A 26,695-nucleotide genomic window follows, 5' to 3' on the forward strand; every position below is an offset into this window, starting at 1 on the left:
TGATCAGACAAAGCAGCAAATGAGGGTGGTGGCTGTAGGGGATTGGAACTGGGAGAGGATGGAAATATTCTGGTGACAGAGAAGACGTGGCTGGGAGATGAGCTATGCAGCATCCAGCTGGGAGCAAGGGGAGGAGAAAGGCTGGGTTTTAGAGTGGGCCCAGCTAGTAGCCAAGGAGAACTACTACATGCCACATGTGCCAGTAGAGGAGTGGGACTGCTTGGCGAAAGAAGAGCCTGCAAGGCTGGGGAGTAAAATACAGTGGTGATTCAGGGGCAGAGACGTAGCTAAGGGGCTGTCGTGGCCCTTCTAAAGAGGGCAGCATAGTAAACTGTGCCCTCTTTACCTTCAGAACTGTCTTCAGGGAGGACAGTAAGGTGGGCTGGCTCGGACAGACAGCTTTTAGTGCAGTGCACGGCTTGACTGAGTATCAGTGGGAGATAGCATCTAGGATGGGAGGACATCTGTGTTTTCTGGTCAAGGGTATGACAGAGATAGGGGTGTGGGAGCTGGGGGAAACCAGCTTGACTCAGAGGAGCATTAAAGTCCATGGGGACAGGGTTAGGATCTGTGTAACGTGCAGACCCCAGGGGTCTGGTTAGAAATAGCTCTTAACTTCAAAGGGCACCAGGTAGCTGAGACAAGATGTCTTTTACATGTAGCACGTTTGGAAACAGCAACAATATCCATTCTTACAAGGACTCCGTCACCTGCCCAAATAGTATTTAAGGCTGGGTCAACTACTACTGAATGCTTTGCTGGCATCTGACCTTATGCTAGCACGGTTGTAGCCTGGAGTTATAGTTCTTTAAGGCACTTGTTTTGGAGCTAAGGACACACTGTCAGACTACTTTGCATCCCTGCACTCCCAATAGTGGATCATTCACCTGTGGATTAGGAGTGACACAACTTGGTGCTGCTTCTGCTTCTCCTACACCAAGGGTTCTTACCGTTGTGCTTCCCTTAGCTTCCAAGCTGGAGCTTCCCCCTGTGTGAAGGCAACTCCTCCATCCCCCAGAGCTAGCTGCCTAGTCAGTTAAATGTGCGGGGTAGGCATGTGCTGCTTTTAATACTGTATTTAGCTTAGAAGGATCTTTCGGCCTCCTCCTAACTGTGCTGAGAGGATATGTCCTGAGGTGGACTGCTAAAACAGGAGAGGTCAGTGTTACGACTTCTTTTTGAAAGATATTTTTGTATTTACTGCAGAAAATTTGCAGGATTGTGCACAGGTATCTAATTATTGACCATCAAAACGCTATTTTGCGACACTGAAAGAATTCCCAAGAAAATTTTAGATTTGTCTGTGTCTACAAGTATGTGTCACTGTCTTTATTCAGCTGGAGTGGAAGTTTATATGAAGGGGAAAAAAACCCTACCTCTAGGTAAGATGTAGCAACAAGAATTCAGAGCAGTGCCATTCCCTTGCTCTCTCTACCTGAATGAGAACTACACAGCATAAGCCTATGGAAAATTATGACACCAATAATATATTTCTTTGATGTGTAGTTCCACAGCGAATGCTCTAAAGATGTACCAACTCCACAAACAATTTGTAGAAGCCATGAAGCAGAAGCGTTGCTACGTACAGTTAGAGGCAATTGTTGTGGTCAGTAACAGTTGTGCAACGTTACCAGTGAAGTTTTAGCTCTTAGAGACTAAACTGGAGATGGGCATGTATCAAACTGGTCTATTGTGAGCCTGCAAGTACAGCTGAGGGATTTCCGACAGGATATTTACAAATTGTTAATGTCCTGTTTATGAAAACCATGTAAGCAATCGAAGGCCGTTGCCCAAAGGCTCTGATGTTATTTAGATCTACGTAAAAGACAATTCCAGCATCTGCAATGCAGTCAGCAGCTCTGATGCTGTGTGACACGGTAATCAAAGCTGCCCCAGTGTCATCAATCGCACGGAGCAGCGCGCAGCGGGTTGCATAAGGATGCTGTGGGAGAGGGGAGAGAGGCTTGCAGAGAGACCTCTCTAAAGTTTAGTTAACCTGTGTGCCCTTTAAAGTGGTTGATTTGGAAAGATGGGTAATTAGCTTTGCCCTTCCTGGAAATCTCGCTCCTGCAAAGGGGAGGGTTACAGGAACAAACCAGGGGAAGGGCTGAGAGTCCAGGATGGAGGCAGAAGAGCGGGGCCATGTTCTGCTCTTGCATCTGGCGTGTTTCACCTAAGCCAGGCCGCCATCTGTGCTAACTTATTGGGCTTTGTTTTGGTCCGTGTCAGGCTGCTTGTGTGCTTGGTTTGGGCAGGGTGGGTTAATCTGGGTGTGGAGCTGGAACAGGATTGTGTTGTGTATGACGGGGTGACCTCTGCTGTAGGCATGCTGCAAGGCAGCGGCCAGCAGTGGCTCATCCTGCACCTCATGTGCAGCCTCTAGTCGGGCCTGTACACAAAAGCAGTTTTCAGGGAGGCCTGTTTTCTTGTAAAGTCCTGTAGGGGGACTGTTCATATCGAGGAGTCTGACTAGATTCAGAGACTTAACTTGGGTTTGGCAGCTCTGGCTAACTGACCCTTATTCGTAGCCCTTTTTTTCATGTATGAAGGACAAAGAGCCTGGCTGCAGGAGCATTGATCAAGAACTGCCAGCCCTGGCTTAGTGCAGTTCTTAATTTAATAACCGACACCGATCTAATTAAACCCAGCCCTGGCCTTGGTCCTGTCCCACTTGATTTACACGCATGCGCTCCCAGTGTCATGAAGGAAATCTCTTGCATCTCTTAAATAACATCAAGCTGCAGGAACGAGGACAAGGGGTGGATGTGTAGATACCACGCAGAGGTGTTATCCATGGAAGTGTCACAGTCAGCTGACCGGCTGCTGGCACCTCTCCCCCAGGACATCCAGCTGCAGATTCCTCTCCTCGTCCCACCTCCCAAGCACAGAGCAGGTGACCAGCACCTTTACCCGTGGGCGGAGAGGTAGGGTCGAGCTCCTGGGGACTAGGCCTAAGCCTTTGCCTCCCCTTGGTCCTTGGGCAAACCCACAACTCCTTGCTGAGAGAGCAGAGAAACATGCAGGGTTTGAACGCATTTTGGTTTGCTTTTTAGTCAGGGAGGAATCCAGGCTGCACTCCCCAGATGGGTTGGGGAGCAACCAGCTCTGACCAGAAAACTGGGATCTGTCTCCTTCCCTGGTGGATGATAGCAGCCAGACCTGCAGACGTGGGAGGAAGCATCAGTGTTGCAGGCAGATGGTTTCCACGTGTGCTGGAGCTCTCTCTGCCCTTCTCAGCCCCACAGAGGCCTGCAGTCTTTCCCCGGGGCTCCCTGGTGGTACCCAGTCTGTAGCTAAGCTGCCTAATCCATTTCTCCAGTCTGTGACCTAGGAATGGTGTCTGGGGAAGCTTGGATACCTGGGGTGATGTTCAGACCATGGATGGGAGGAGAAGGTGACTAGAAGATGACTTCACATAGTCTTGGTCCTTCCCAAACCCCAGACGTTTTCGCATACCATGTGACTCACAGCTCTCAGTAATTGGTGGTACTAAATTTGCTGGAGATCAAAGAATACGAAGTTTATAGCAGGCTGGGCCCAGACAGGGAAAACAGAGAATGGGAACGTCTTCTTGAGTGCTGCGACCCCAAGGTATTCCTGATCAGCTTCTTTCCCTTCTGGGTGCATCTCAGCAGACAGAGGGCAGGATATGAATAGCCTGGCTCCAAGCTGGTGCGAGATGGAGGGAGTGCTGTGGCTTATTTTCACTCCTGTTTTAGGGGAGCTTCGTTGCAGACCATAGTGTCCTAGTTTGAAATATGACTGTAGTGATGAACCGGGCACCCGTGTTTATAGGTTCCCTGGGGCCAGCTGTCTCATCGCCTCTGCACGACAACAGCCGGCACAATAAAGGCCTGATCCTGACAGCCTTTTTTTTGGTCACTTCAGTAATAGTAATGATTAACAGTAATTATCAGAACAGTAATAGGAGTGTCCCATAATGCTGGTGGATGGGGGAATTCCACTAAGCGCATCTCTTCCCGTGCCTAGCGCTGGTTGCCAGGGCAAACAAATACTCCGTGGACCCGTGCCTCTTTCCTAGATTTGGGTTCTGGAACGTGTGCTGGCTGAGCTGGTTTCAGGTGAATTGCTGTTTACTCCGTCATCCCTAATGACACATTCCTCATGTTGAGGGTGCCCCAGCTCCCCGTGCACATGGCTGGCGTGCAGGTGACAGTCACCACTGAGCCGCAGCCAAAATGTGGAGTCTGCGTGCATCGCGTGGTGTTCAGGCTTTTGCACGGGCCGTGCTCCAGCCCAAGGCAGGCCTTTCCTTCCCCCTGACAGTGGCACTCGTGTACAGTGTGTCCCTCTTGTCTTCCCCATGCTAGCGCCAGCTGCAAGATACAGGAGAGGGATGGCAGGTAGCGGTGGAGCGCCCGTAGCCAGGACTGACTGCTATGGTGGGAGCCCAACGGGAGCTGGTGAGTGCCTCCTGAGTCACACCAGTCCCCACGGTGTGGCTCTTGCTGTCATTTCACTGTCCCGAGGTGGACACATGGTCAGCTGCCAGGAACACACTTCTGCATCATGATTTCAGTTATGTTGGCCACTGCTCAGGGGTCTAAATGCTGCACCCATGTGTACACATAGTGAACCATCAGAGAGGGCAGTCTTTGTATTGGCATGTGTTCTGTCTCTCAGTGGTTAACTCTCATCTTCCTGGGGAATGAAAAATACTGTTGAAGAGGTGACTTTATGAACTCGGAAGAGGTGCCAATGGACAGAGCAGCACATGGGACTGATGAGAAGGGGCTAGTGTTTTTCTCCCAGCTTGCTTGCAACCTGCTACATGCTGTGGGGAAAACCGCTTTTCTTCCACCTTGGTCCTTCTCATATTCTTAACAAATCACTGGGAGCAAGGAGAAACAATTACTGGATAGATGGGCAGTGATATGGGAGAGACTTGGTTTGATAACACCCTTTACAAAGGTGCAGATGAAATGCTTGCGCAGGTTTGTGTAGCAGCAAGCCAAGGCAGAAGCCATGGAAAGACTCCACAAATGAAAAAAGCTACAAACCCCTCAGAGGGTAAGAAATAAGTTAGCATGGAGCACTGAGCTGGAATCAGGAAAGGGAAACCACCAGCTGAGCATGATGGAGCTCTTCCTGACAGTGAGATGCGTTGAGCCATTCAGGAGCTGCCCAGGGGAGAGTAATGGAGGTGTCCTACAAGCCAGAAGAATGAAGCTTTAAAAACTGCCCTGTAGGGAGCAATCCAGCATGAACTGGCAGATCTGTCTGCCTTTTCAGCTCCATCTTCTGAGACACGTTGAGACGGGTATTAGCTGTTTGGGGTTTTTTTCTTTCTTTTTTTAAATTGCTACTTATTGCTGACCCAAGAAGTTGGCTAAGAAACCCATGAATTTGGGGGATTGTTTTTTTTAAAAATAGCAAAATATCTGTGTTGTCCAGTAGCTTTGACCTCACCCTGCACTTACAGGAAGAGGCATCAGCCACTTTCTGCCTTGGGGGCAGCATTTTGAACTCTCATAGTTTATAGGAACGCAGTTGTTTAAGAATATTTGACCTAATTCACCCCTCACATACACGGCAGATTTGAAACTGACCTTTATACGGAGTAAGTTTGCCTCAAGATTTTTCATTTCCTCCAGACTATCTCATCCATGTATCCCAGTTAAATATGTTCCCTTCTTAGGGAACTCACATGTGAGCCCCATGCTTTTTACTGCTTATCATTTTCATGCTTGATATTAATCTTCTGTAGTTCACATGAAAATGCTGTCAAGGGAGCTGTGCTCCCATTAGCCAGCTGATCTTCTGAGAGTGTTTCTTGAGGGTCTCTCACGCTGTGCAATGCAAGCTTGCTGTATATAAAAATGTCTTACACAGATACTGACGTATGCACTCGTGCTGTTCTCAAAAATGCTGGCTGATTTTCTTAAGTATTTATGAAAATGCTTGTTGTTACTTTATGTGTGTGTGTAACAGTGCCAAGTGCTTCAGTGCAAGACTAGGAATGATTTCCTTCCAGTTTCAAAAATGCTTTCTAACAACATGATGTTGCTTTTGCAAATAGGTGTTATTCTCAACAGACAAAACAATGCAGATCCATCCCCGCAATGACACTGCATAAAACTGGATGCAAGTCCTACAGAAAGCAGCTGAAGTAAGTAGTACAGTCACTTGTCCTGTATGGTGTTAGTTATGTAAAAACACATACATAAGTGGCAGTTCATTGCCATAAATACGTTTAAAAATTCTTCTACAGCAAATCACCATGAGGAAAAGTATTTTCAAGCACAGAAAAATGTACATTTAACCTGTATTTTTTCCTCTCTAAGTGGAAAAGGGTATGTTGTTCATAGAAAATCCTCTGTGTCATCAGTGATAGGTAAACTAATAGGCAAAGCTCAATCCATACCCTTGAAATAATCACTGCCATGAATCTGCTGCTCTGTCCAAAGAGAAGACATGAATACCTGTGACACTGAAAGAGGGTTAAGCACAACACAGACTTGAGTTGAGCTGATGTACTTTGTAAATAGAGATTTTCTTTAAAGATGGTTATTAAGCCATTGCAAGGTGATAAAAGCAAGTAAGTCTTTTGCACAACTTGTTAAGGTATTTCCTTGTATACTTTGTAAAGAAGGTCCTGCAATGTCACAGCATTCTGGGGGCTGCTCACTGGTCTGGTGCCAAGTGGCATAAATCCACGTTGGCTTGACTTGGGCGTGCCAGCTCACCCCGGCTGAAATCGAGGCCACCAGCTGAGCTGCACCCGTGGTGCTCTGTTGCCCAACCCGAGCTGCCTCTCCGCATTGTACAGCCATGTCACCCCGTGCTCCCATCCGTGGGATGCAGCGTGAACCTCTGGGTGCAGGAAGGCACCACGCAGTGCGAGCGGCCTCTTGGGAAACTGCCTCTCAAGGTGTGTATCAACCGTGTTCCAAGAGACAGCCTCCACGTGGAGGAGAGGATGGTGAAAGCTGCGAGCAGGGACGCCAGATGCGAAATCACATACCATGAGACAAAGAACATTACAGGAGGATGAAACAAAGATGTGTGTGTGATCCTTGTTTTCCATATATTCAAATCTGAAAGAGGAAATTCCAATGAATTGCTCCAATTGTGTCAGCGTTACTTGGTATCTGGATACCGGTACAAGACTATAATTAATGTTCTCTTTCAGAGGATAAATCATGCAGGAATTTAAGGGGGAAATTAATTATAAAGTGGAAGTTCTACAGTGATGCTGCTTTTTAAGGCACTGTATGCCCACACACGGAGATGCTGTGCTAATCATCGCAATTCCTTCCTTTGCTCATTATGATCCCTGAAAGAGCAGGCAATAAAATCCTTAATAGGGGGGATCAGCCCAAATTAGAGAAGCAATAAAAAAAGTCATGTGGCATCAAAAAAAGCTACCGTCTGCTAATCTTAAAGTGGTGTACTGATTGTGTGGGGGAATCAGTAATGCTAGAGGGGGGAAAAAGGGGACTTAGAAAAAAGATTCTGGCCCATATCGTGTCCCGCTTACTCGTGGACAACGAACTTCTAAACGCTGCTTTCACACTGGTCTTTATTACATTTATCTTGCCAACTCTCATACTGCTTGGGTGATTAATAAATGGTGCTGACAGACAATTCCATAGTAACACATTGCCATTTTCCATTTCAGCATCTCCACACTTCTGCAGACCTAAGAAAACGCTCCCAAAATAAGGCAGAGTATGATTTGTAAGTACCAGATCTATTCCAGCTCCCTTAATTACTGTGTTTATTACTTATAATTACAATCTGAACGTGGAGATGTAGTATATCGTATTCTGCAGTATCTTCTACAATTAACTCTCGTTTCAATAACCGCTTATAAACTGGAGAACCTGTGGATACTTGAGTCATCAGTATTGAACTGCACCTCACTGTCAATACTCAAATTCCTCGTGCTGTGAGATAGGGTTATCAGGTGTGCCATAAATTGGGTATCACCTTGCCTTTTTTGACGATGGAAAGCGGTAAGGCAGAGGAAGACATGTTTTGCTTTAAAAGGAAAAGAAATAACCACCGTTGGTGAGCAGCTTCTTTAGATAAAACACTTTATATTTCAGACAAATGCGTATGTAGTGATTTGGGGGTTGTGTATCCCTCAGCTCTCTGATGATGGGATGTAAGCACCAAACAAGGCCTTGCCTGACGTAGGAGCAGAGTGCGTGGGCTACAACAAGGTGCTTGAAAGGAATGTTGTTAAAAAGCAGCCGTAACTAGTCAACTGCTAAGTACCTGGCAGATCAGTTGTTACCAGGGCTGTGAGGAGGCCGAGGGCTGGAGGGGCCATGTGGTGTAAGCACCCGCTGACCTTGGGGCCGTGGCGGCCGGTCCAGGTGTGGGGTGAGGTGCCGGCATTCCTGTGGCCTGTGCTGGAACTTAATAGCCCATTTCTGCCCCTGGCGCCGAGGCTCCCTGGCAGCAGCATGTGTGTGCGAGGGTCACTTCAGAAACACCAAGAGATGAGGGAAGGCAGCAAGGTTCTGGCTGCCTGCCCTGAGATGCTCTCCTGGGTGTCTGTGCGGGCAGCATTGGTGGCAGCGCAATGGCCCCAGGGGACCAGGCCACACCGGTGCGGTGTGGGCAAGCGGGAGGCAGCGGAGCCGGGGCTGTGCGGTCAGCCGTGGGCAGCCTTGCCCCGGGAGGCACGGGTGATGTTGTGACCCCACGTACTATTTGCAGTCACGCTTGCTAAAGTGAGGGAAATCCAATGTCCCCGGAGAGCAGCCAACGGCCGGGGGGCTCGGGCAGGAGGGTGTCCGGCCTGCCCTCCCCTCCCCGCCGCCGCACCCTCCAGCCGCCGTCGGGGCATCGCCCCCGGGCGCTGGGGCCGGGCCCCTGCCCGCCGAGGCGGCACGGCCCGGCCCGGCCCGGCCGGGGGCGGGGAGCGGGGCGGCCGGGGCCGGGCACCTGCCCCGCGCCGGGCCGGCGTTTCCTCCCGGCCCCGCCTCCCCGGCCGGCCCATAAAGGTGCGGGGCGGCGGGGCCGGCACCCACAGCGCTCCCGCCGCCGCTCCGCTCCGTGCCGTGCCTCCGCCGCTTCGTCCCGGGACGCGAGGGCCATGGACGCCGGCTGCCTGCGGGCCCGCAGCCTGCTGCTCTTCCTGGGTGAGTGGGGAGCCCCCGCGCCCCGCTCCGACGGGGCGGCCCCCCGGGGCAGGGGCTGGCGGGGCCGGGAGGGGATCGGGTGCTGAAGCGCGGGGCTGGGGCATTCTCTCACTGCTGGAAAACCTCTGGCAAAATGTAAAGCTCAGGTGAATCCGACGTGTTTCTTCTCCGAGGTGAAGTCACGGGCAGGGATGGGCGTACCTGTGTGACTGGAGGAGCAGAGCGCTTGGGTCTCACTCTGTGGTGTGGGATGTTTTGTTGCTTGTGTGACGCCCAGGTGTGCCCTGTCGCTGAGTGAAGGTGAATGTTCATTCCCCTTCTCCCCATCTCTGCTCACGGTGCAGTCTGCTCTCTTTCACCTTGTCCTGTCTTGTTTGTCCTCTGGTCCTGCTGCCTTCACCCAGGCCATGCCCTGGGGGAGCTCAGCAGGTGGATCCCCACAGCAGCAGAGACTTCCCTGTGGTAACAAAACAGGTTGTGGCCTCCTGCTTGATGCTTCTCCACCTCCCTGCTGGGAGCATGTTACTCTATTGCATGACATAACCTATCTGAAAGCCCACAGTGAACACGTGTATCCTTAGAGCATCGAGGGTCCTGGAGCGTGGGTGCACGTGAAGCAACAACTGATCCTTGCCACAGACCTCTGCTGGGCGCTGGGCAGTGACTGCCGAGAGGTGACCCTGTGAGGTGACTCGAACTGCGTGGGCAGCAAAGGTGTGAGGCAGGACCGAGACCTGGGGCACTCGCACGCTCCTTTACTGACAAAGCATCTTCTCCCACTCGTAACGTTGGGCTCGGGTCGCGGTCGAGGGGGAAGCTCAGTTCCCAGGACTTCTCTTTTGGGGCAGATGTTCCTTCATCTGCTGCAGCATGAGTTTCTGTCTTTCATCTTGGCCAGGTATTTCCATAATAGCTGCGGCACAGAATCTTACTTGCCAGGACAGCGGGCTAAACGTCTTGTCGTTTGCGACTCAGCCACGCTTTGCACAAAGCTGGCACTGGAAGGAACTGGTGTGTCTTCATGGATTTGTATACCAATTTATTTATTTCCGGGGCAGGGACAAAATCTAATCGTGAGGGATAGGTTAGTCATAGCCAGATGGCATCATAACGAGTGGTGCAAGCACTTTACTGCCTTTCCCTCCCAGGTCAGTAGTGTAAGCAGAACTCGGTGCCACTGGCAGAAGCTGGGAAGACTGGCTGTAGCTGGCATCATGCCAGACTTGAGGAGGTTCCTTGCTGAATGGCTGAAGCCTAAGTGAAGTGACAGTCATTGTCACCTTCATATCCTGGCTATCGTGGGCTTGGCGACTGCGCAGCAGAAAGGCAGTGGTGGAGAGAGCCGTCCTCACCCCTGAGGAGCCACGGTGCTGTGCCAGCCACGCGGTGATGTGGCAGTGATGGAGCCAAGCCCAGGCCCTGCCTTTTCCGTGAGTTACTGCGGGAGCCTTGGTGCTGGTCTCCTTGCAGATCTCCAGGCTCACCGGACAGCTTCAGGAGCTGCTGACCTTATGTTTTCCTGCGTCACGTTTGTCTGGCTGTCAGCAAGTGGGCTGAACATAAAGGTCTCTGAGTCTGGAGACGTGGAAAATGTCAGTGGCTGATGTGTGTGGCTGGAAGCAATAATGGATTTCTGCTGCTTGTGTGGCGTAGGGACCTCTGCCCCCACGCATGTGGTGGAAAGCAGAGCAGCCCAGGCTCAGGGGTAGCGTGTGAATAAGGTAACTGGTGTGTAGGTCTCCACAGGGTGGAAGCAGTGCTGAGATGACTGGGTGCACATAATACGTAATTATCTGCGTTATCATAGAATCATAGAGTGGTTTGGGTTGGAAGAGGCCTTAAAGATCACCTAGTTCCAGCCCCCTGCCATGGGCAGGGACACCTTCCACTAGGCCAGGCTGCTCAAAGCCCATCCAATTATCTCTGCTTAAGGGTAAGTCCTGGCCCAATGTTGCAGATGATCATGTGTGCCTGTAGCAATGTTGGAGTGACAGTGTCCCTGTACAGGCTGGTGTTTCCAGGGCTCCCTTAGACCTGCTCTGGCCTGGCCCTGGGCATCTGTGGCTTTGGGTCAGCAGTTCTGAAGTCATGGGTACAAAACGTGAGATGGGGAAACCTGGATGCTGCTTCCCAGAAACAAGGATAGACACTTCTGTCCAGTTGCCCTAAGGGTAATTTATTTGAGCCTGTCTCAGCACCATCACCTCTGGTGCCTCCATTTAGACAACAGGCCAAACATACAGAGGCCGCAGGGGGATGAGGGGTGGAAAGGGCTGATAGCATCTCCTTTCACATGGGTGAGAAGAGCAACCTCTACGTCTTGTATGTCTCATCTCAGGAAGAGGAGTGTCAGGCACCTGCCTTGATGGGCATGGTCAGGCAACTGGGCACCAGGTACATCCTACTCAAACATCAGGAAGCTGCCAGATGATGTATCCTGAGTGCAGGGATGGGGAAGTGTGCTCTGTCTGAGGTGGTTAAAATTATCTCAGATGACTGCTTCCCCTTTCCCAGGAAAAAATGCTCAGCCTACGTGGATAATCTGAACCCTAGAGGTGCTGTGGCTGATGTGAGCAAGGGCTGTAGTTGTACAGCCAAATCTTGAATAAAAGTAAGCTGTTTGCAAGGCTTCCCTGGCTAACTCTGCATTTCTGTGAGCCTCGTCTAAAACACAACCACCCACCTCGCCTTTACTGCCAGAGGTGCTTGCTTTGTCTGAGAGGGCCTGCACACTTGTGTGGCTTCCCTTCGTGGAAGGACGAGTGAACAGGGGCATTATTCCCGTTCCAGTAACAGGCACTGCTGTCAGTGTTAACCTTACTGGGACACCCGTGACCCCAGACAGCATGGCACGTGCTAGCGGTGTAGCGATAAGCGCAGCGCTCGCGTTCCTGCGAGGCACACGTGGATATCCCCCATCTCATTACTGTTATCGTGTACCCTGTAGAGTATTTGCTTAGTGAACAGCGAAGGAATAAAGATATAGCTCCCTCTCCCAGGTCCTGCGTTTGGTACACATCTGATAATCATTCTGGGAAAGGCTCTCCTTTGCCGTTGCGGTGTGTGGATCCCTGACCCTCCCGCAGGATCCCCCTCCCGCTGATGTCAGAGGAGAAGTATGTGCATGGGGGAAAGGGCAAAATATAACAGTGCGGAGCAGGGAGGACTTTGCCCCAGCACAGAGAATACTGCTGGGTGTCAGCAAATACCCACGCCTGCACGCCAGCCTCTCCGGCCCGTGTGCCTGCAGTCAGGTGGAGGAGGCTATCGGTAGCTGCGCATGGCTGGCGTGGGGCAAGCCTTTGTTCCATGTCGTACTAGGAGGTTATTTTTAATTTGTCCCTCACAGGTGCCTGAGTTTTGGCCTTTGCTCTAGCTGGAAAGCGGTACCTCCTTGAGCAAAGAGAAGAGCTGGCCCGTCTCTTTCATGCACCTAGCTTTGAGTTTCTCAAATGCAGAAGCCGGGTTCTGGTAACTCTCAAACTGGGAACTTGAGATTAAAAAGCAGCTGCTCAGATGAGGCTCAGATCAAGGAAGTACGAGAGCTGAAACAGAAATATGTAGGCTAAAAGAGATCGTCAGCTGGCTTAATCCATCTGCTTAACTCAGTACAATAGGAGTGGATATCCCAGGTACCTCTGGTGTATTTTGCCTTGACTTATGTTCATTGCTGTCATGTGGCCCCCAGACCAAACCTTGCCATAGCACGTCACACACAGATGAGAGCAGCAGTACGTGGGGGGAGCCTCAGGTCACTGACTCTCACTAGTCTCAGGATTTCAGCATCTGTTCTTGCAGCAACACGGTGTATACTCTGGGACAGAGCTGTCCTGTGCCACAGCCGCTCCCTGCCGAGGGAGCAGCTTAGTCCATGGAAATGACCCTCTGGTTCCTGGGAAGAAGGACTGACTCGGTAAATCTGCTCTTCCCAGCATCGTTTGGACACGGGGTCCCTGGCTGAAGCTCAGACCTGCTGTTCTAGCAGGAACTGAGCTGCCACCGTCTGTCAGCTGGTGGCCTCACGCTTCAAACGCTTTAACTTTCTGTCGTGACAACTCCAATTGCCTTACACAAGTGTTAAACTGCTTCTCCTGGTGAACTCTGTAGTGAGCACGGTGCTGCTTAAAAACAACAAAAAAATCCCACCCTGAAAGTAAACTCGCTGGTCCTGCCCCGCTGGAGTGAAAGGCAGGTCCTGCTGAGTCATGGCAGCAGGCGCAGGTGGCACCAGCTTGGTCTCCTCTACGAGTCAAGGTGCCGGCATCATTGATGTGTTGCCGTGGCTCTCACTTCAGTGGACCTAGTCTAAGAAGGATTTTCCTGCTGTTTTTGTATCTAGCTGGAATAAAGCTTAAAGGAAGCCTACTGATGACCCAGAAGTGTATGAGCTGCAGGAAATCCATAAATCACTGCTAGATTTAACTCTGAGATGTAATGAAACTTTCTAACAACTGGAGTTGAATTAGAGTGATCAAGAAATTATGAAGGCACACTCCCTCCATTAGACATGCATGAGCTGACAGGTTAATAGCAGCAAACAGCCCAAAGACACAAATTACAGACTGGGGTGGAATGGGGCTGATGACTAAGCAGTTCAGGAGCAGGTTAGTTTGTGACCACAGCAGGAGTGTTAGCCAAGTGGATTTCATGGCCAGCTGGGGCAAACATGGGCTGTTCCTCATGGGCCAAACTCCTCAGCCTGCATGGTGCAGTCTCCTACTATGCCCTGGTACCCATATCAAACCTGCTGAGCTGCGGTTTTCTTTAGTGTGGATGGTGAAGGAAGGACAGAAATGTACCCATTTTCTTCCGGGGTTCTGCTGAGATGAATAACACTGGCCCAGGATCCGTAAAATGGTCGGTAACCTCTCCAGCCCAGTGACCAGATGAGGAGGGTTTGGTATCCCGTGTTGGCTGTCCTTGCAAGTGGGCTTTTAACTGAAAAGCTTGAACACGAGAGTGGGTGTTAGTGCAGGAACTGTCCAGCCTTTCGGGCTGGTTACAGCAAGCAGAGGGCAGAGGAAGCCCTGTGCTGAGAAAGAGCAGCTTTTGTGCTAAGCCTGTCTCGAGCAGTATGCGGCCTCTGAAGCCAGCGGTGGGCACTGGGCTGGGTGCTGAGTCACCAGCTGCCCTGACTTGCTGAGTCCTAGGAAAGTCTCTCCCTGGGAACTCTTGTGACTCAAGGACATCTTGATTTTGATTGCCAAAAGAACTCTGGATTATCATGCCTCACTGTGGAACCCTGGCTGTGTCCCTTGCACAGGCACCGTGCCGGACTAGTCAGAAACCTGACATTACCAGAGCTGGCCTAATTGCTGTCTCTCCTGGGTAATCTCTCCAAGCCTGTTCCTGCCCATTTTCACTCAGAGTGGGGGTGAGCGGTGGTCACAGACACCAGGTTTCTGTTTGATCTCTGTTCTGCATGAAAAGTTTGTATTTCAGAGATGTTTCTTTGGGCTGCCTTTGGGGTGCCTTCTTTGGGCAGCAGATCTCTCTGGCGTGTATTTTTTCAGCTTACAACACTGGGTTTTTCCTACTGAGATAAAAAGCTTCTGTTCTTCTTGTATTACACCAGCTGAAATACTTCACTATACTTGAAAAGCATTCAGTTCTGACTCTTCTTTTTATTCTCTTCCAGGTTACCTATTGCAAGCAGTCCTGGGCACAACAGTGATCCCGTTATGTGGGCCTGGTGAAATGGAGAACTGCACAACAGCACTAAGTAAGTGTACTGCACAGCTTGCTTTGTAAATAAGTCTTTGGTTCCCATCTTCCTTGGGCTGCTGACCTTGCTGAGGTGCCCTTGGAAATAATTTTTCTGTTGAGCAGCATTGCCAACATCCTGCACAGCGCTCAGTGTTGTTGAACAAGAAGCGTTTTTCAGCCTGCTTTTCCTTGCTTCTTCAGCAAAAGAGCTCTGTCTGAGGTGAGAGCTCTGCTGTAAAAGCAGACATGGCTTATGTGGAACTCCCAGAGGAAAAGTCAGTATGACTCTGGGCTGGGCAAATCCTCTCCCTGTTCAGAAGGCTCACCTGCTTTAATGCCTGCTGCGTTGGAGGTCTCTTGGTAGCAAGACTATTAGTTGTACTTGTAAAGCTCGTACATTGTTTGGGGAATACAAAGGGAGAATAAAGCTGGTGAGATGCTAACAAAATCTCCTTGCAGTCCAGACGGAGAACAGTCCACGTGTGGCTCAAGTTGGGATAACTAGATGCAAGCCTGAAATGAAGGACTACTGCTTCCACGGACAGTGCGTGTACATCGTGGACTTGGACGAGCACTACTGCAGGTACGGACGGGGCGCAGCGTGTCCTGCAGACCCCCCTGAGGTGGCCTTGGAGATGGACCGTGCGTGGCCTTTGATCTCGCTGCTGTTGACACTTAGCTGGAACACCAATCCAGCAAAGTATTTAAATACTCACAAGGACTTAAAGCGGGGTGGTGTATCTGTAATACAACTCAGCTGCTTTTAAGCAAGTGTTAAACATATGCTGGCTCTAGTAAAACCTGGGTGAGAATCTTAGACACCAGAAACTAGTCACCAACCCAACTTTAACATGGGACACTCCTTCTGATGTGCTTCCCTGTTCATCTGTATTTACAGTGATGTGAGATCCAGACCTCAGGCAAAGCAGCAAGGTCTCTCCTTTGATTCAGCCTACAAAATAAAGACCCTATAGGCACTTTTAAGGGTGTTCCTTGTTTGCTTGAAGAATTTGCAACCATTTCTAGGACCATAAGGGCTTCAGTTACATCAATTCAAATTGCTTGTCCCTGAGGAAGCAGCAGGCCAGCAGTATGGCATGCTTTGTGGACTGCTAAAGTGTGAACCCCACGGCTATGTCTCTAATTCTGCATCTCTTGTCCTCAGGTGTGACGTGGGCTTCTCTGGTGTCCGATGTGTGCATTCAGAACTTGTCAGACAACCCCTCAGTAAGGAGTACGTGGCGCTGACAGTCATCATAGTTCTGCTTTTCCTCATCGCCATCTCTATTGCAAGCTACTACATCTGCAGAAGGTAAGAAAGATTTTCTTCGTGGCTCAGGAGAGCGAGCTGTGTGTGTAGTAAGATGTCTGCTGAGTACCTCCAGATAGACAGGGATGCCTACACTCACTTGACTGCAGGGAGATAGTTTGATATCCAGACCTGCTAGCCTGCACTTACTGATGTGTTCAAAAAAGGGAGTGTGCTGACTGCCTGGCTTAACCCAAGCTGCAGACTGGGCAACAGTACCCTCAGATACCTTTTAACCCTGATGGAGGGCTGCGTAGGTTAGCTCACATCTGTCTTAGGGGGTGTGTTGAGGTAAAGGGGAGAGCAGACGGGAAATAGGAACATTCTGGTTTTTTTTCTTGGTAGTGCCATTTCCCCAGTCCTCAGGAACTGGAGAGCAACTGGATTAATACTAGCTAATTTGTTTATCTGCTGTGTTATTGTGGTGAGTGTGATATCACAAGCATTGCCTTATCAGCTTTGCCATGGAGGACAGTAGTCTTCTCCATTAGCAGACCCACAAGCAGCAGGAATCGTTCGTCAGGCTAATAACTAATGGTAAGGAGCTGTCAGAGAGCTGAGAAGGTGGAACAACCCCCAGAGGGAGAGCTCAGCTTCACAGACCTGATAGCTAGATGGGAACCACCGCAATTCCTCTGCCCTACCTGGAGACTCGATGGCACGTCATCTCAAACAGGAGACGGCCTTGTTGGTCAGGGTGCTCAGCCCTACTGCAGGGCAGGATCCAGCAGGAGTTCTGAGACAAACCCAGTACCAGCAGCAAGACTTTAATGCAGATGTGAAATCTTCAGTGAAGAGATGAGGAGTGAGACTCTGCGTGCAAGTTATCTCAGACCTGGAAGTGAGCACAGACAGAGCCTAGCTGCTAGAGATTTAAAATAAACAGGAGGTCATACAGCATTTTTTTTCTTTCTTCACCCCCCCCCACCCCTCTCCACTACATGTGGACAACTGGCTTTCCAGAATTAACCCTTCTCTACTTCCAGGTACCGAAACAAGAGGAGACAAACGAACGCCAGCGAATACAAGGAAGTTGGTGCCCTGTAGAAGAAACGGTGACTTCCTACGGTGTTGTGTTCATCTGGATGGACTCAGTGGCTTCCCTTCTATTTAAATGTTATTTTTATTAACAATATGTACAATATTTATATCCTTTTAAAAATTTCAATTGTTTCCTGATCCAATCAGTATAGGTCAAGCATTTTATTTTCAGTGTTTTATTTTTTTATTTAAATAATATTTCCTAATGAGAACCCTACCGAAGTGGTTCTGTGGGATAGAGATATATTTTTATAAAAACTCATCTTCTTACTACGAAGAGTAATTTTATATTTATTCTTGTGAATATGCTCAAAACAATTCTACTCCTTGAAATAAAAGTTCTAGACAGAGTCAAAGTGTCTGTGTGGTTTGATTGCAGTGAAACTCGTCATGCCTTGGCTGAGCAGGACGTTTGAAGCCCCAGCAGTCATTTTTGGAGAGAGAAACCATAGTATCATTAATAACATGTATCAGTGCACCTTAGCTCCAGTGAACTCAGCCAGAGGCCCTCGTGGAGGATAAACTGTATCCTGTAGGGTTTATGCTGGATGTACTGGGTCTGTGCAGGTAGCCTGTGGCTACCTTTAGCCATCTTCTGGGATCACTTAAGCGCTGTGCTACAGACCAGTCCCTACCCAGCCCTCAGTGTGGGTCAGTCACTGTTTAAGATGGGTCTGCTCAGTACAGATTTTTCCCTGCTCTGCCCAGTCCTTTGTGTCTCCCTTCAGCATTGGGTTAGAAGGGGATCGTTGGTCGCTCCCAGTTAACTGGGTTAACCCTGTGTCACAGGGCCCTTATTAGCTGCTCTTCAGCTTTTCACCTCCCCTCTCCTTGTCCTGTAATCCAGTTGTCACACAGGAACCTGTTCTGCCGGGTAACTGGTGACAGCTAATGGCAACCCCAGCCACGGCACAGCTAAGAGGAATAGTCCACTTCAGGCCTGTGCAGGATTTGGTTGGGTTTTTCTATCTTAACTTTTAGCTGACTGTCTTGATTTGGCTTGGCCTTTCTCCACCTTTCCTGTTGCTCATCTTACTCCCAGCCCATCACAGCCCTCCCAGACCCTGTGTTTTTCTCTCTTGTGCACCTCATTGAGCAACTGAAGAGCTTGGGGCCACATACCAGCCTGCCACCTCAACAGCTTGTGCCGCCTGGATGCAGATTGCCAGTCCGGCAGCCGGGTCCTGATGACACACCCCAAATAATTTGTCTCCAAGACTGAACCTCCCTCATTCTTCCCATGGTTTGTGCTGGCACCACCTCCATCGCTCTGGTGCAGCTCTTCCTCACCCACACCGCCCACTGTCAGAGTCACCTTTGGCTGCAGCTCTCTGCTGGTGGGAGCACTTGCGGTGTGCTTCCGAGGTTGCCCTCCCTAAGCCTTCCTCACCGAACGGCTTCACCTCCTGGACGACTGTTACAGGCTCCTGTCAGGGAAGTTCTCCCACCCCCGTGTCAAACTGCATCATGGCAGAGTAGGTGTGTGAAACAGGCGGGGACAGGGACTAGAGGCTGGTGCTGGGGAGACTCACCCGACACCACAGCCATCTACCAGTGCTCAGGGCCACCAGCGTATCGCTGTGCACTTCTTCTGCCTGGGACGCTTCTGCTGGCAGCTCTCTGGAGGACTGGCCCACCACAGCTCCCAGCAGCTGCACTGGTGCTCTGTTTGACATCTCCCTATCATTTTAAAACTTACCCCCTCCCAGCCCTGCCCTGTCAGTAACCCTGCTGCGTGGTTCTTGCCCACAAGTCTGTGTATTTTATCTGAAACCCATTCCAGCTCCTTGGGATCCAGGCAAGGACAACTGCTGCTTTCCAGCCTGGGGCTGTCTGACCTACAAAGCAATGGCAACACCTCCTCTCTTGGTGCTCTGTGGGAGGACGGTGCTTCTTTGAAGTGGGGCTGACTGGAAGCTCTCTGAAATGCTATGCTTTTGTGCAAATGTTACTGCTGTTAATATTTCCCCTGGTCACAACGTAGCCGAACTTCTTTAAGAGGTCATTAGAAGGAAAATCTTTCCAAAAGCAGCAGCCAGCCACAAAACTGCAAAGAGATCAGGGTGGGAGCAGTCACAGTAACTTAAGCCATCCATCACCTCATCAGTTCTCGAGGGAGAAGCTTTTTCGGCATCTGTGGTGTGCCCACTGTTACCAAACCTGGAGTTACCATTACCACAACGTCCATGGCCACCGCAGGGGTTAAACCCAAACCTCCTGTAGTGTGTCAGCCAGTCGTGTCACAAGTTTGCTGAGAGCTGGAGGAAGCCTCCGTGGTGGGCTTGGGTTATATCAATCACAGAGGCGGAGGACGTTTGGACCACTGGTCCTAGTCCCCGCTGAGGCAAGCCTCGGATTGCACAGGGCATCTGGGACCTCATCTCGGGGTGCTCATGAGAAGGGCAGGTATGGAGGAGAGAGAGGAGGTTAAATGGGCTGGAAATACAAATCACACACGTGTTGCAAATCTGGGCTGGGTCAGTAGCAGTCAGCCTTTGTGTTTGTGATGAGGAAAGGATGGTTGGATGGATGGATGGAGCAATGAACAGATGCAAGGAAGGAAGAAGGGATGTATGGAAGGAAGGACGGATGGAAGGTGTTCCATCAGTAAATGTAGAAGTTTGGTCTTGCACAAATAGTCATCATTATTTTAATAAAGCCGGTGCCAAACCTAAATTACTCCAGCACTCCCATGATATAATGCCATCCTGTATGATTAAAAGCTTTCCCAGCAAACTGGGAGATTAAAACAACTGATCAAAAAATATTGAGAAATCTCTGTGCCCTGCCCTGATGGACGCCAGTCTGATCCTTCTGACCCAGTCACCAGAGGGCATCAGCCTCTTGATGGGAAAGCCCAGTAGGAGTTTAGGAGACGAGATGCAACAGTGAATAGGCACCAGCCCCAGCTGGGAACCACCCTTCGTCCACGGATGTTTGTCAGTGGTCCCCGGTGGTCCTGTGATGGTGGCTCTTTCTGTTCTGGTTTGTCAGGCTCCATGTTGATGCCCTTCATTGTAACGGGAAGCCAAGGGAAGGACAAGCCACAGGAGTGAGGAAGAGGAGCCAGTTTAGCTGCCTCTCCTAGAACTGCTGTCAGCTAGGCGGTAGAGGAGGGGACATAGGGGGTGATTTCAGGAGAGAAGACTAACTGATGGGAGGTGGAGATCCATCTGGATGCACACAACAACAGGGCACTAAGCCTTCAGGCCACTGCTGAGAGGGGGCGGTGGAAACCAGACTGAAGAGTTGTAATAAGGGGACAGAAAATCAGGAAGAACAGGGTTTAGACGAGGGCAAGAAAAGATGGGGAGACTTTTGACTGTAAAAAGGGGACAGTATTGAAGTCAGGAGGAAACAGAACTCAATACCTCACAAAGTCAGTGCACCTGTGGCCTCCCTGACGTTTGGAGCTCCTGCAGGAGGTCCTCAGCCATTGCCTCCATGATGACATTCCCGTGCAGACAGCATGACACAGCCAGGCACGTCAGCTGCTCCACTCGGGGAGATGTAGGACTCTTTCTGCAGTGGTTTCGCTGGGAATTTTTCCACTCAAAGGATTTTTTCTGGTGGAAAATACAGGTTCTGAAACAGGGAAGTAATCTGATCGGGGCTTGTTTCTTCTCCCAACGTATTCACCTATTTATTTAGTTTTCCTTTCCGCTGGGATAACTGAACTGGGATATTTCATTTCAGCCAGTTAATTGCTAGTCAAAACTTGGTGTTTTTTCAACTCACCCAAGTTGAGAGTTCAAATCAAGCAGAGGGGGAAACAAGTCATTCATATTTCATAATAAGTGCCCTTGGCAAGTTTTACCACCAAATACTACTCATATCCTAAATTCATAACCTATGTATTGCGGAACGGTTGAGCGCCCCATGACATGGAAAAGCAGCGGTTTGTGCTCGTCCCCAAAACAGCAGGGAACATTCTGAGCTTATGAGAACTGGTATTTTTGTGTGCATCAAAAAAAAAGTGGAAATTAAGGCTTTCAGCATTTTCTTAATGCACAATTTGGAGCATTGTCAGCCCCAACATCAACTTCAGAACGAGCTGCTCAAGCTCACGGGCTGGGAATGCAAGTGGCACCGTGTCCTCCCAGGGACTGGGCAGTGGCCTCAGCCCTGGTGCATTTAGCCACCGATGGGCATCTCTAAAGCTGAGTGTGAGGCTGCTTGTGCTGTAGGTCAGTGGGGCCCTGAGCACCCTCATCTCTCCTCCTTTCAGTTTCTTCCAGAACATTTCATGTGTTTACTTACCGTGTGCTTCATGTGCAGCACGTAACACCTGCGAAATGAAGAGTTTGGCATTCACAGGGGTCAGGACACGGAAACGTGACTCTTGAAGTGACACTGTACGGCCATTGCTGATTTCTGTACAAAGCCTTGTGCATTTTTTTGAGCTCAGCTCTGTCTTTTAAGTGTTTTTTATTTTATTTGCCACCACTCTGTTAATTTGGGGGGGAAATGGCTTTCTGGCTGCAATACTTCGTGACCTGTTTCATGCATGTTAAGACAATATGACTTTAAATCCTAAAATAATTTAAGTGTAGTCAAATGCCATTGAATTTTCTCCCTCTTTTAACACAGAAACACGTTAGTTCCAGACAACTTGAGCAAGCTTGGGAATAACTTTCTGGAGTTAAGAATGAATGAGATGATTATTCATTACCAGTGAAGCAGGTAAATGTTGAATAAAGATTTTAGAAGGCAGTGGTTGGGGGCAGAGGGGCACAACTCCTGCAGATAAACCCACCCTGCCCTTCTGTAACTCAGAGCAGCATCACCCAAGTGGGAAGGAATAGAGACAACGATCTCTTTCCCTGCCAGGCAGCTGATTTTGATACAAATCCCTCTCTCTCACTGCCAGGATCTCCTCTCAGCATCTGCTCTCTGGCTCGAGCTCCTGCACCAGTCCGAAACCAGTTTACTTCACCTGCTGTAGCTGAGGGAAGGGAAGGGACCAGACCTGAGCTCTACACTTCGAGGAGAGCCTTGAGTGGTGGAGACCAAAGCGCTCAGCCCCGCGTTTGCCACCTCTGGGTTCCTCCCTCCCCATTCGAAGCAGACCTCTGCTCTCGCTGACACCTCCTGGGTGAAGCCCCCCAGGAGAGGATGCTGGTGCATTGGTGGTGTTGAAAAGCCTTTTAGGAGTGGCATGAGACCCCTCGTCAGCAAAGCACGGCCCACACGAGCGGGATACCCAAATCCAGCTCAGAGCAGAGACTCGGCTTTGCTTCAGCGGGGCAGTGTGCCCCATGCAGCCAGGCTGGGGCGGACCCACACACGCCAGGAGCACGCCGTTGTGGCGTGCCAATGTAAACTGGTTTCTGTCCAAGGAGCTCAAGAACAGGGTTTTTCCTACATGAAGGCAAACCTACGTACAGAAGGAAATGAGCCTGTGCCCAGGAAACCTCCTTCAGAGCGTGAGTGTGCAATCTGTATGCAAACGAGGCCTTACTCATCCCGTGTGTCTCAGCAGCCCTCTCCTGGGAAAGCGCTGGCCCCACGCTCCAGCCCGCTGGGGACACACGCAAGGAAGAGGGGACACGGGGTGTGCTGTCTGCACGGGTCTCGTGACGGATGGACATGTGTGACTGGGAGCAGCCTCCCAAAGCACTCATTCATTGAAATGAATGCCCACACTGCCAGGGCTGACTTATTCCAGGGGCACCTCTTTAGTTTGCCAAATTTCACGCGTATTTGCTAGCAGCCTGGCACAATTAAAGGCAGCCAGCGTCACGAGGGCACAGTGCTTGTAGCCAGGCAGGCACTGCCAGCAAACAATGGGATTTCCAAGGAAGCATGAAAAACATGCCCGTGAAATAGTGTTTTGCCGAGCTGCTTGGCTTGCTCATGGCCTGTGAAAAAAACAGAATCCAGAGCGATCTACGTAATCATTGGTGTGCGCAGGAAGGCTTGCCTGGGCTTTGTTCTGGGGAAAAAATCCAGCTTTGGCAAAGGTGAGAGGAAAGGAGTTTCTAATTGCTGTAGGCTCCTCTTTGTGATTCATTGTTTCTTCACACACGAAATGACTTCAAATAGGTAACGAAAATTCACCTCCTGATGCACCGATGGGAGGACACCAGGCAAAAACTCGGCCGTGGCAAGGCGGTACCAGATGCCCTCCTCTTCCTGATGGTGGGGTGACTCAGACAGAAAACATTCACATCAGGGGGAATACTGTGGGACTCACTAATGCTGAAGAGCATTTGCTCTGCTCCGGCTGCAGGGAGCTCTGCAACGCAAACCTGTGCACAAGCTGGGGTCCCTCCACCAGCTGGGCAAAGGGCCTGTTGTGGGGAGCAGCCCCAGACAAAAGTCGTATTGGCTCAGAGAAGAACCAAGAACTTCTTTGTGCACCATTTCTGCTCAGTTTGCCCCCGTTGGGCCTGAATTTGACTTTGCCTCATCTTGCCCCTGTTCATCTAAGATCAGAGTCGGGGGCTCTGGATCCACTTTCCTAGCTGCACTTCCAGGGGAAAATTCCCAAACAATCCTCACGTGTCCTTTATTTCTCTGTTGCTCTGGACACTATTGGAAATAACACGCGACACAGAAGGAAAACATGGTGCTATTTCTGTCCCACGTTCCCAGTCCTCCCGTGAGACTGCCATCCCTCAGCATGTGCAGTACCATATAATTTACTCACATGCCATGTGCTTTCAAACGACTTGTGATACACATCTCCGAGGTGACTTCATCCCCAAGCCACCAAGGTGAGGAAAGGCAGATATGATTCACCCCACTTAACAAACTCAGTTAGTCAAACTGCCCACTGCAACTTTCATTGGTGCCAACGCACTTTAGGTCAGCCAGACTTGCGTGGCCAAGACCCTCTTAGGGGAGCCTTAAAGGTAACCCCAAATCGTTGCCACTCCATCTGTACGAGAGCATCTCAAGGAAGTTTGCCTTGCCTTGTGACTATAAAAGATTGTTCCTCCACTGTTCCTCCAACGAGCAGCAGTCATGCAGCTTTTGCTACCTGGAGCGCAGCTCCACATTGTAACATTTTTTTCTCTTCTTTTTAGAATGATACTTCTGGAGCACTTGCAGAATGATCCAGGAGCTGCACACGCCCTTGGAAAGCAGCGAGCTGGGTGTCCTCCTCCGTAGGGACCGTGCTGGCTTACAGTCCTGGAAATGTTACAGAGAAGAGAGATGATCTGATGATTTTGCCCATCTGACAATGACAAGGTACTCTGAATATATAAAATAAAGTGCAGTGCATTATATTTTATACATGCTATTATACTGGAGGTAAAGGGCCACAGTAACTTTGCTTGGGTAAACCAGGCAAATGGCACTGACTACAACAGCTGAGCTCTGGCCTCCGCTTCTTTAGGGATTCCTGTCTAAAGCACCTACCCCTTCTGTCCCGTGGGGCCAGGCAGGCATGGTCAGGAGGGTGGTTTTGCATTGGGGCACCGTGGGGAGCCTGCCTTGGGGGGGACGTGGGTAGGGCCGCGAGCCAGTCCTCGCTGGGGAGTCCTGGGGGAAGTTTCTGCGGATCGCCCGAGGAAATGGAAGGAAAGGCAGCAATTTTCATTGCTCTCTGGCCTGGCAGGAGGTGGTATTAGAGGAGGAGATGGTCAGCTGAGGGACAGCTCCCCATTCTAGTGTAAATCCAGTATTGCTTCACCCAGCTGGCAGCTTCAGGCCCTTACCATTACTGCTGGGGTCAGGATCTGCCCCTGAGCATTTGCAAATTGAGCCATTGCACAAAAACGAGTGGGTGAGTGCTGGAGGATGTGTTTGGTCACAAGAGAGATCCTCATGCATGCTGTGTGGAAAATAGAGCAGTGGAAGCCTAGGGCAGCGTGCTAACAGCAGGCACCTTCCCAAAAAACCTCCTAGCACGTGGCAGGACTGTGCTGGACTGTGAATCTGTGTGGACTTCCAAAAAGGCAGTATCCGGGCCTGTCCCCTTCCCTCCTGGCCAACACCCCAGCTACACATCCCCAATCCTCTTTATTACAGCAATCTTGATTCACATCAGCAGGAACCGGAGTCACACACGCCTCACTTCAAAGCTCCCTGCCCGCCTAGGAGGGAGCTGCTGATAGCAGAAGATCCTGGCGTCTGCAGATCCCAAGTGAAGTGAAAGTGTGGTGAGCTGCCCAGACAGACACCGCTCCGGTTTGAGTCATTGCCCTTTGCCACCTGTTCTCGAGCGGATGGATGAGAAAGGATAACTCATGTTCCAACACCCAGGTCAGCCGTGCCCGCCCTGGCAAAATAAACATTTGATGTCAGTGAAGAAAATTAATGGGCTGGTACTTCAGATACTTCTTGTCCCTTCACGCATTTCTCGGGGGTTTTATCAAAAGTAAAGAGAGTGAATAACAAGATGGCAGTTGGCACTCGGGCTGTTCTGGAAGGCACGATGCCCAAGCGCGCTCTGCCGAGGCCAGGCAGCTGTCGGCAGCGATGTCGCTTCGCCTCCGTGGTTCCCTGTACGCCCCTGATTGTCACGGCGTGGCTGGAGAAGGGACAGTGGCCACCGTGGCCGGGGGAAGAGCAGGGTGGCTTTTCACCCTGGTCCCTGGGGTCGGAGCAGAAGGAAATATAATTGCAATACTCTGCAAAACCAGAGCTGACAATGTGCAACTCCACATCCTGAGCACAGCCTCCCTTTTCAGTCATCTCGAGGCGACAGGCCATGGTCAGCGAGGAGGACAGCAGGTCCCAGGAGCTGCCAAGCGAAAGGAGAGAGCACATTAGTGTCAAGTCAGCAAAATTTACCGGGATTCGCCACAGAGCAGGAGACGTTGAGCTGCTGCCTCAGGACATCACATCCTCGACAGGGTGGCCTTGTGGCCCCAGGGCTGCAGGTAGCCAGACGATGTGCTGCTCCACAGCAGGAAACACAGCCACAGTCTTCATCTCTGGGACGTTTTCTGGAGATGTGCCTGGGAGAAGAGAGGCAAAGCGACAGAGAGAAGCCTCCCCTCCGGCGTGGCCACAGAGCCGTACTCCACAGATGCAGTCGGAGACCAGAGGGGAAAAAAGTTGGCACCAACACCACCCGCGCTGGGTGCTGTTGGGTGCTGAGTCCAGGCTGTGCTGAAGGTTTTCAGGGCTAGCAAAAAGATGGTCAAGACATGGGAAGGACCAACCTGGCTCCCAAGACGTTCATGTCTGCCAGCCAGAACGGGGCAGTGAACCACCCACCTCCTCCCACTGCACCGCCAGCCCGTGCAAAGCAAGGTCTGGCCCAGGGCAGGCGCCAAGGAAGGACTGGGGCTGTGCCCGTGCGTGCAGCTCCCTGCACAGGCTCCCTGCTGACCTCTGAGGTGCACCCTGTCGGGCTCGCCAGCCTTTGGGGAAGCTCCGTGTCCTTTGGGACCGGCACGATGGACCAGCCAGAGCGGGCAAGGGCACGCTGAGCAGCAGCCCCAGCCTGGGTGTCCTGCCGGCAAACCCCAGGTGCTGCCAGGAGCGGTGGCTCAGTAGGGGGCACTCTGCATCCACTGGAACCAGCACCTTCCCACAGGTGAGCCCTGCCCTGCCGGCACAGCCA

General features: G+C 50.7%; 2 protein-coding genes across 3 annotated transcripts in view; both read left to right on the forward strand.

Moving 5' to 3' along the window:
* Positions 1-17,201, forward strand: part of LOC137664625 (bifunctional methylenetetrahydrofolate dehydrogenase/cyclohydrolase 2, mitochondrial-like) — a 62,837-nt gene extending 45,636 nt beyond the window's left edge. The window contains exons 8-11 of the mRNA XM_068402881.1: positions 14,755-14,838; positions 15,282-15,405; positions 15,988-16,134; positions 17,118-17,201. Of these exons, the coding sequence (XP_068258982.1) occupies positions 14,755-14,838; positions 15,282-15,405; positions 15,988-16,134; positions 17,118-17,178 (416 nt within the window). The 3' untranslated portion in view covers positions 17,179-17,201. The remainder of the gene's footprint in view (positions 1-14,754; positions 14,839-15,281; positions 15,406-15,987; positions 16,135-17,117) is intronic.
* Positions 1-26,695, forward strand: part of LOC137664547 (albumin-like) — a 369,558-nt gene that overhangs the window by 167,651 nt on the left and 175,212 nt on the right. The window lies entirely within an intron of this gene.

This window comes from Nyctibius grandis, chromosome 6, assembly GCF_013368605.1.
Source record: "Nyctibius grandis isolate bNycGra1 chromosome 6, bNycGra1.pri, whole genome shotgun sequence".
NCBI lineage: Eukaryota > Metazoa > Chordata > Aves > Nyctibiiformes > Nyctibiidae > Nyctibius > Nyctibius grandis.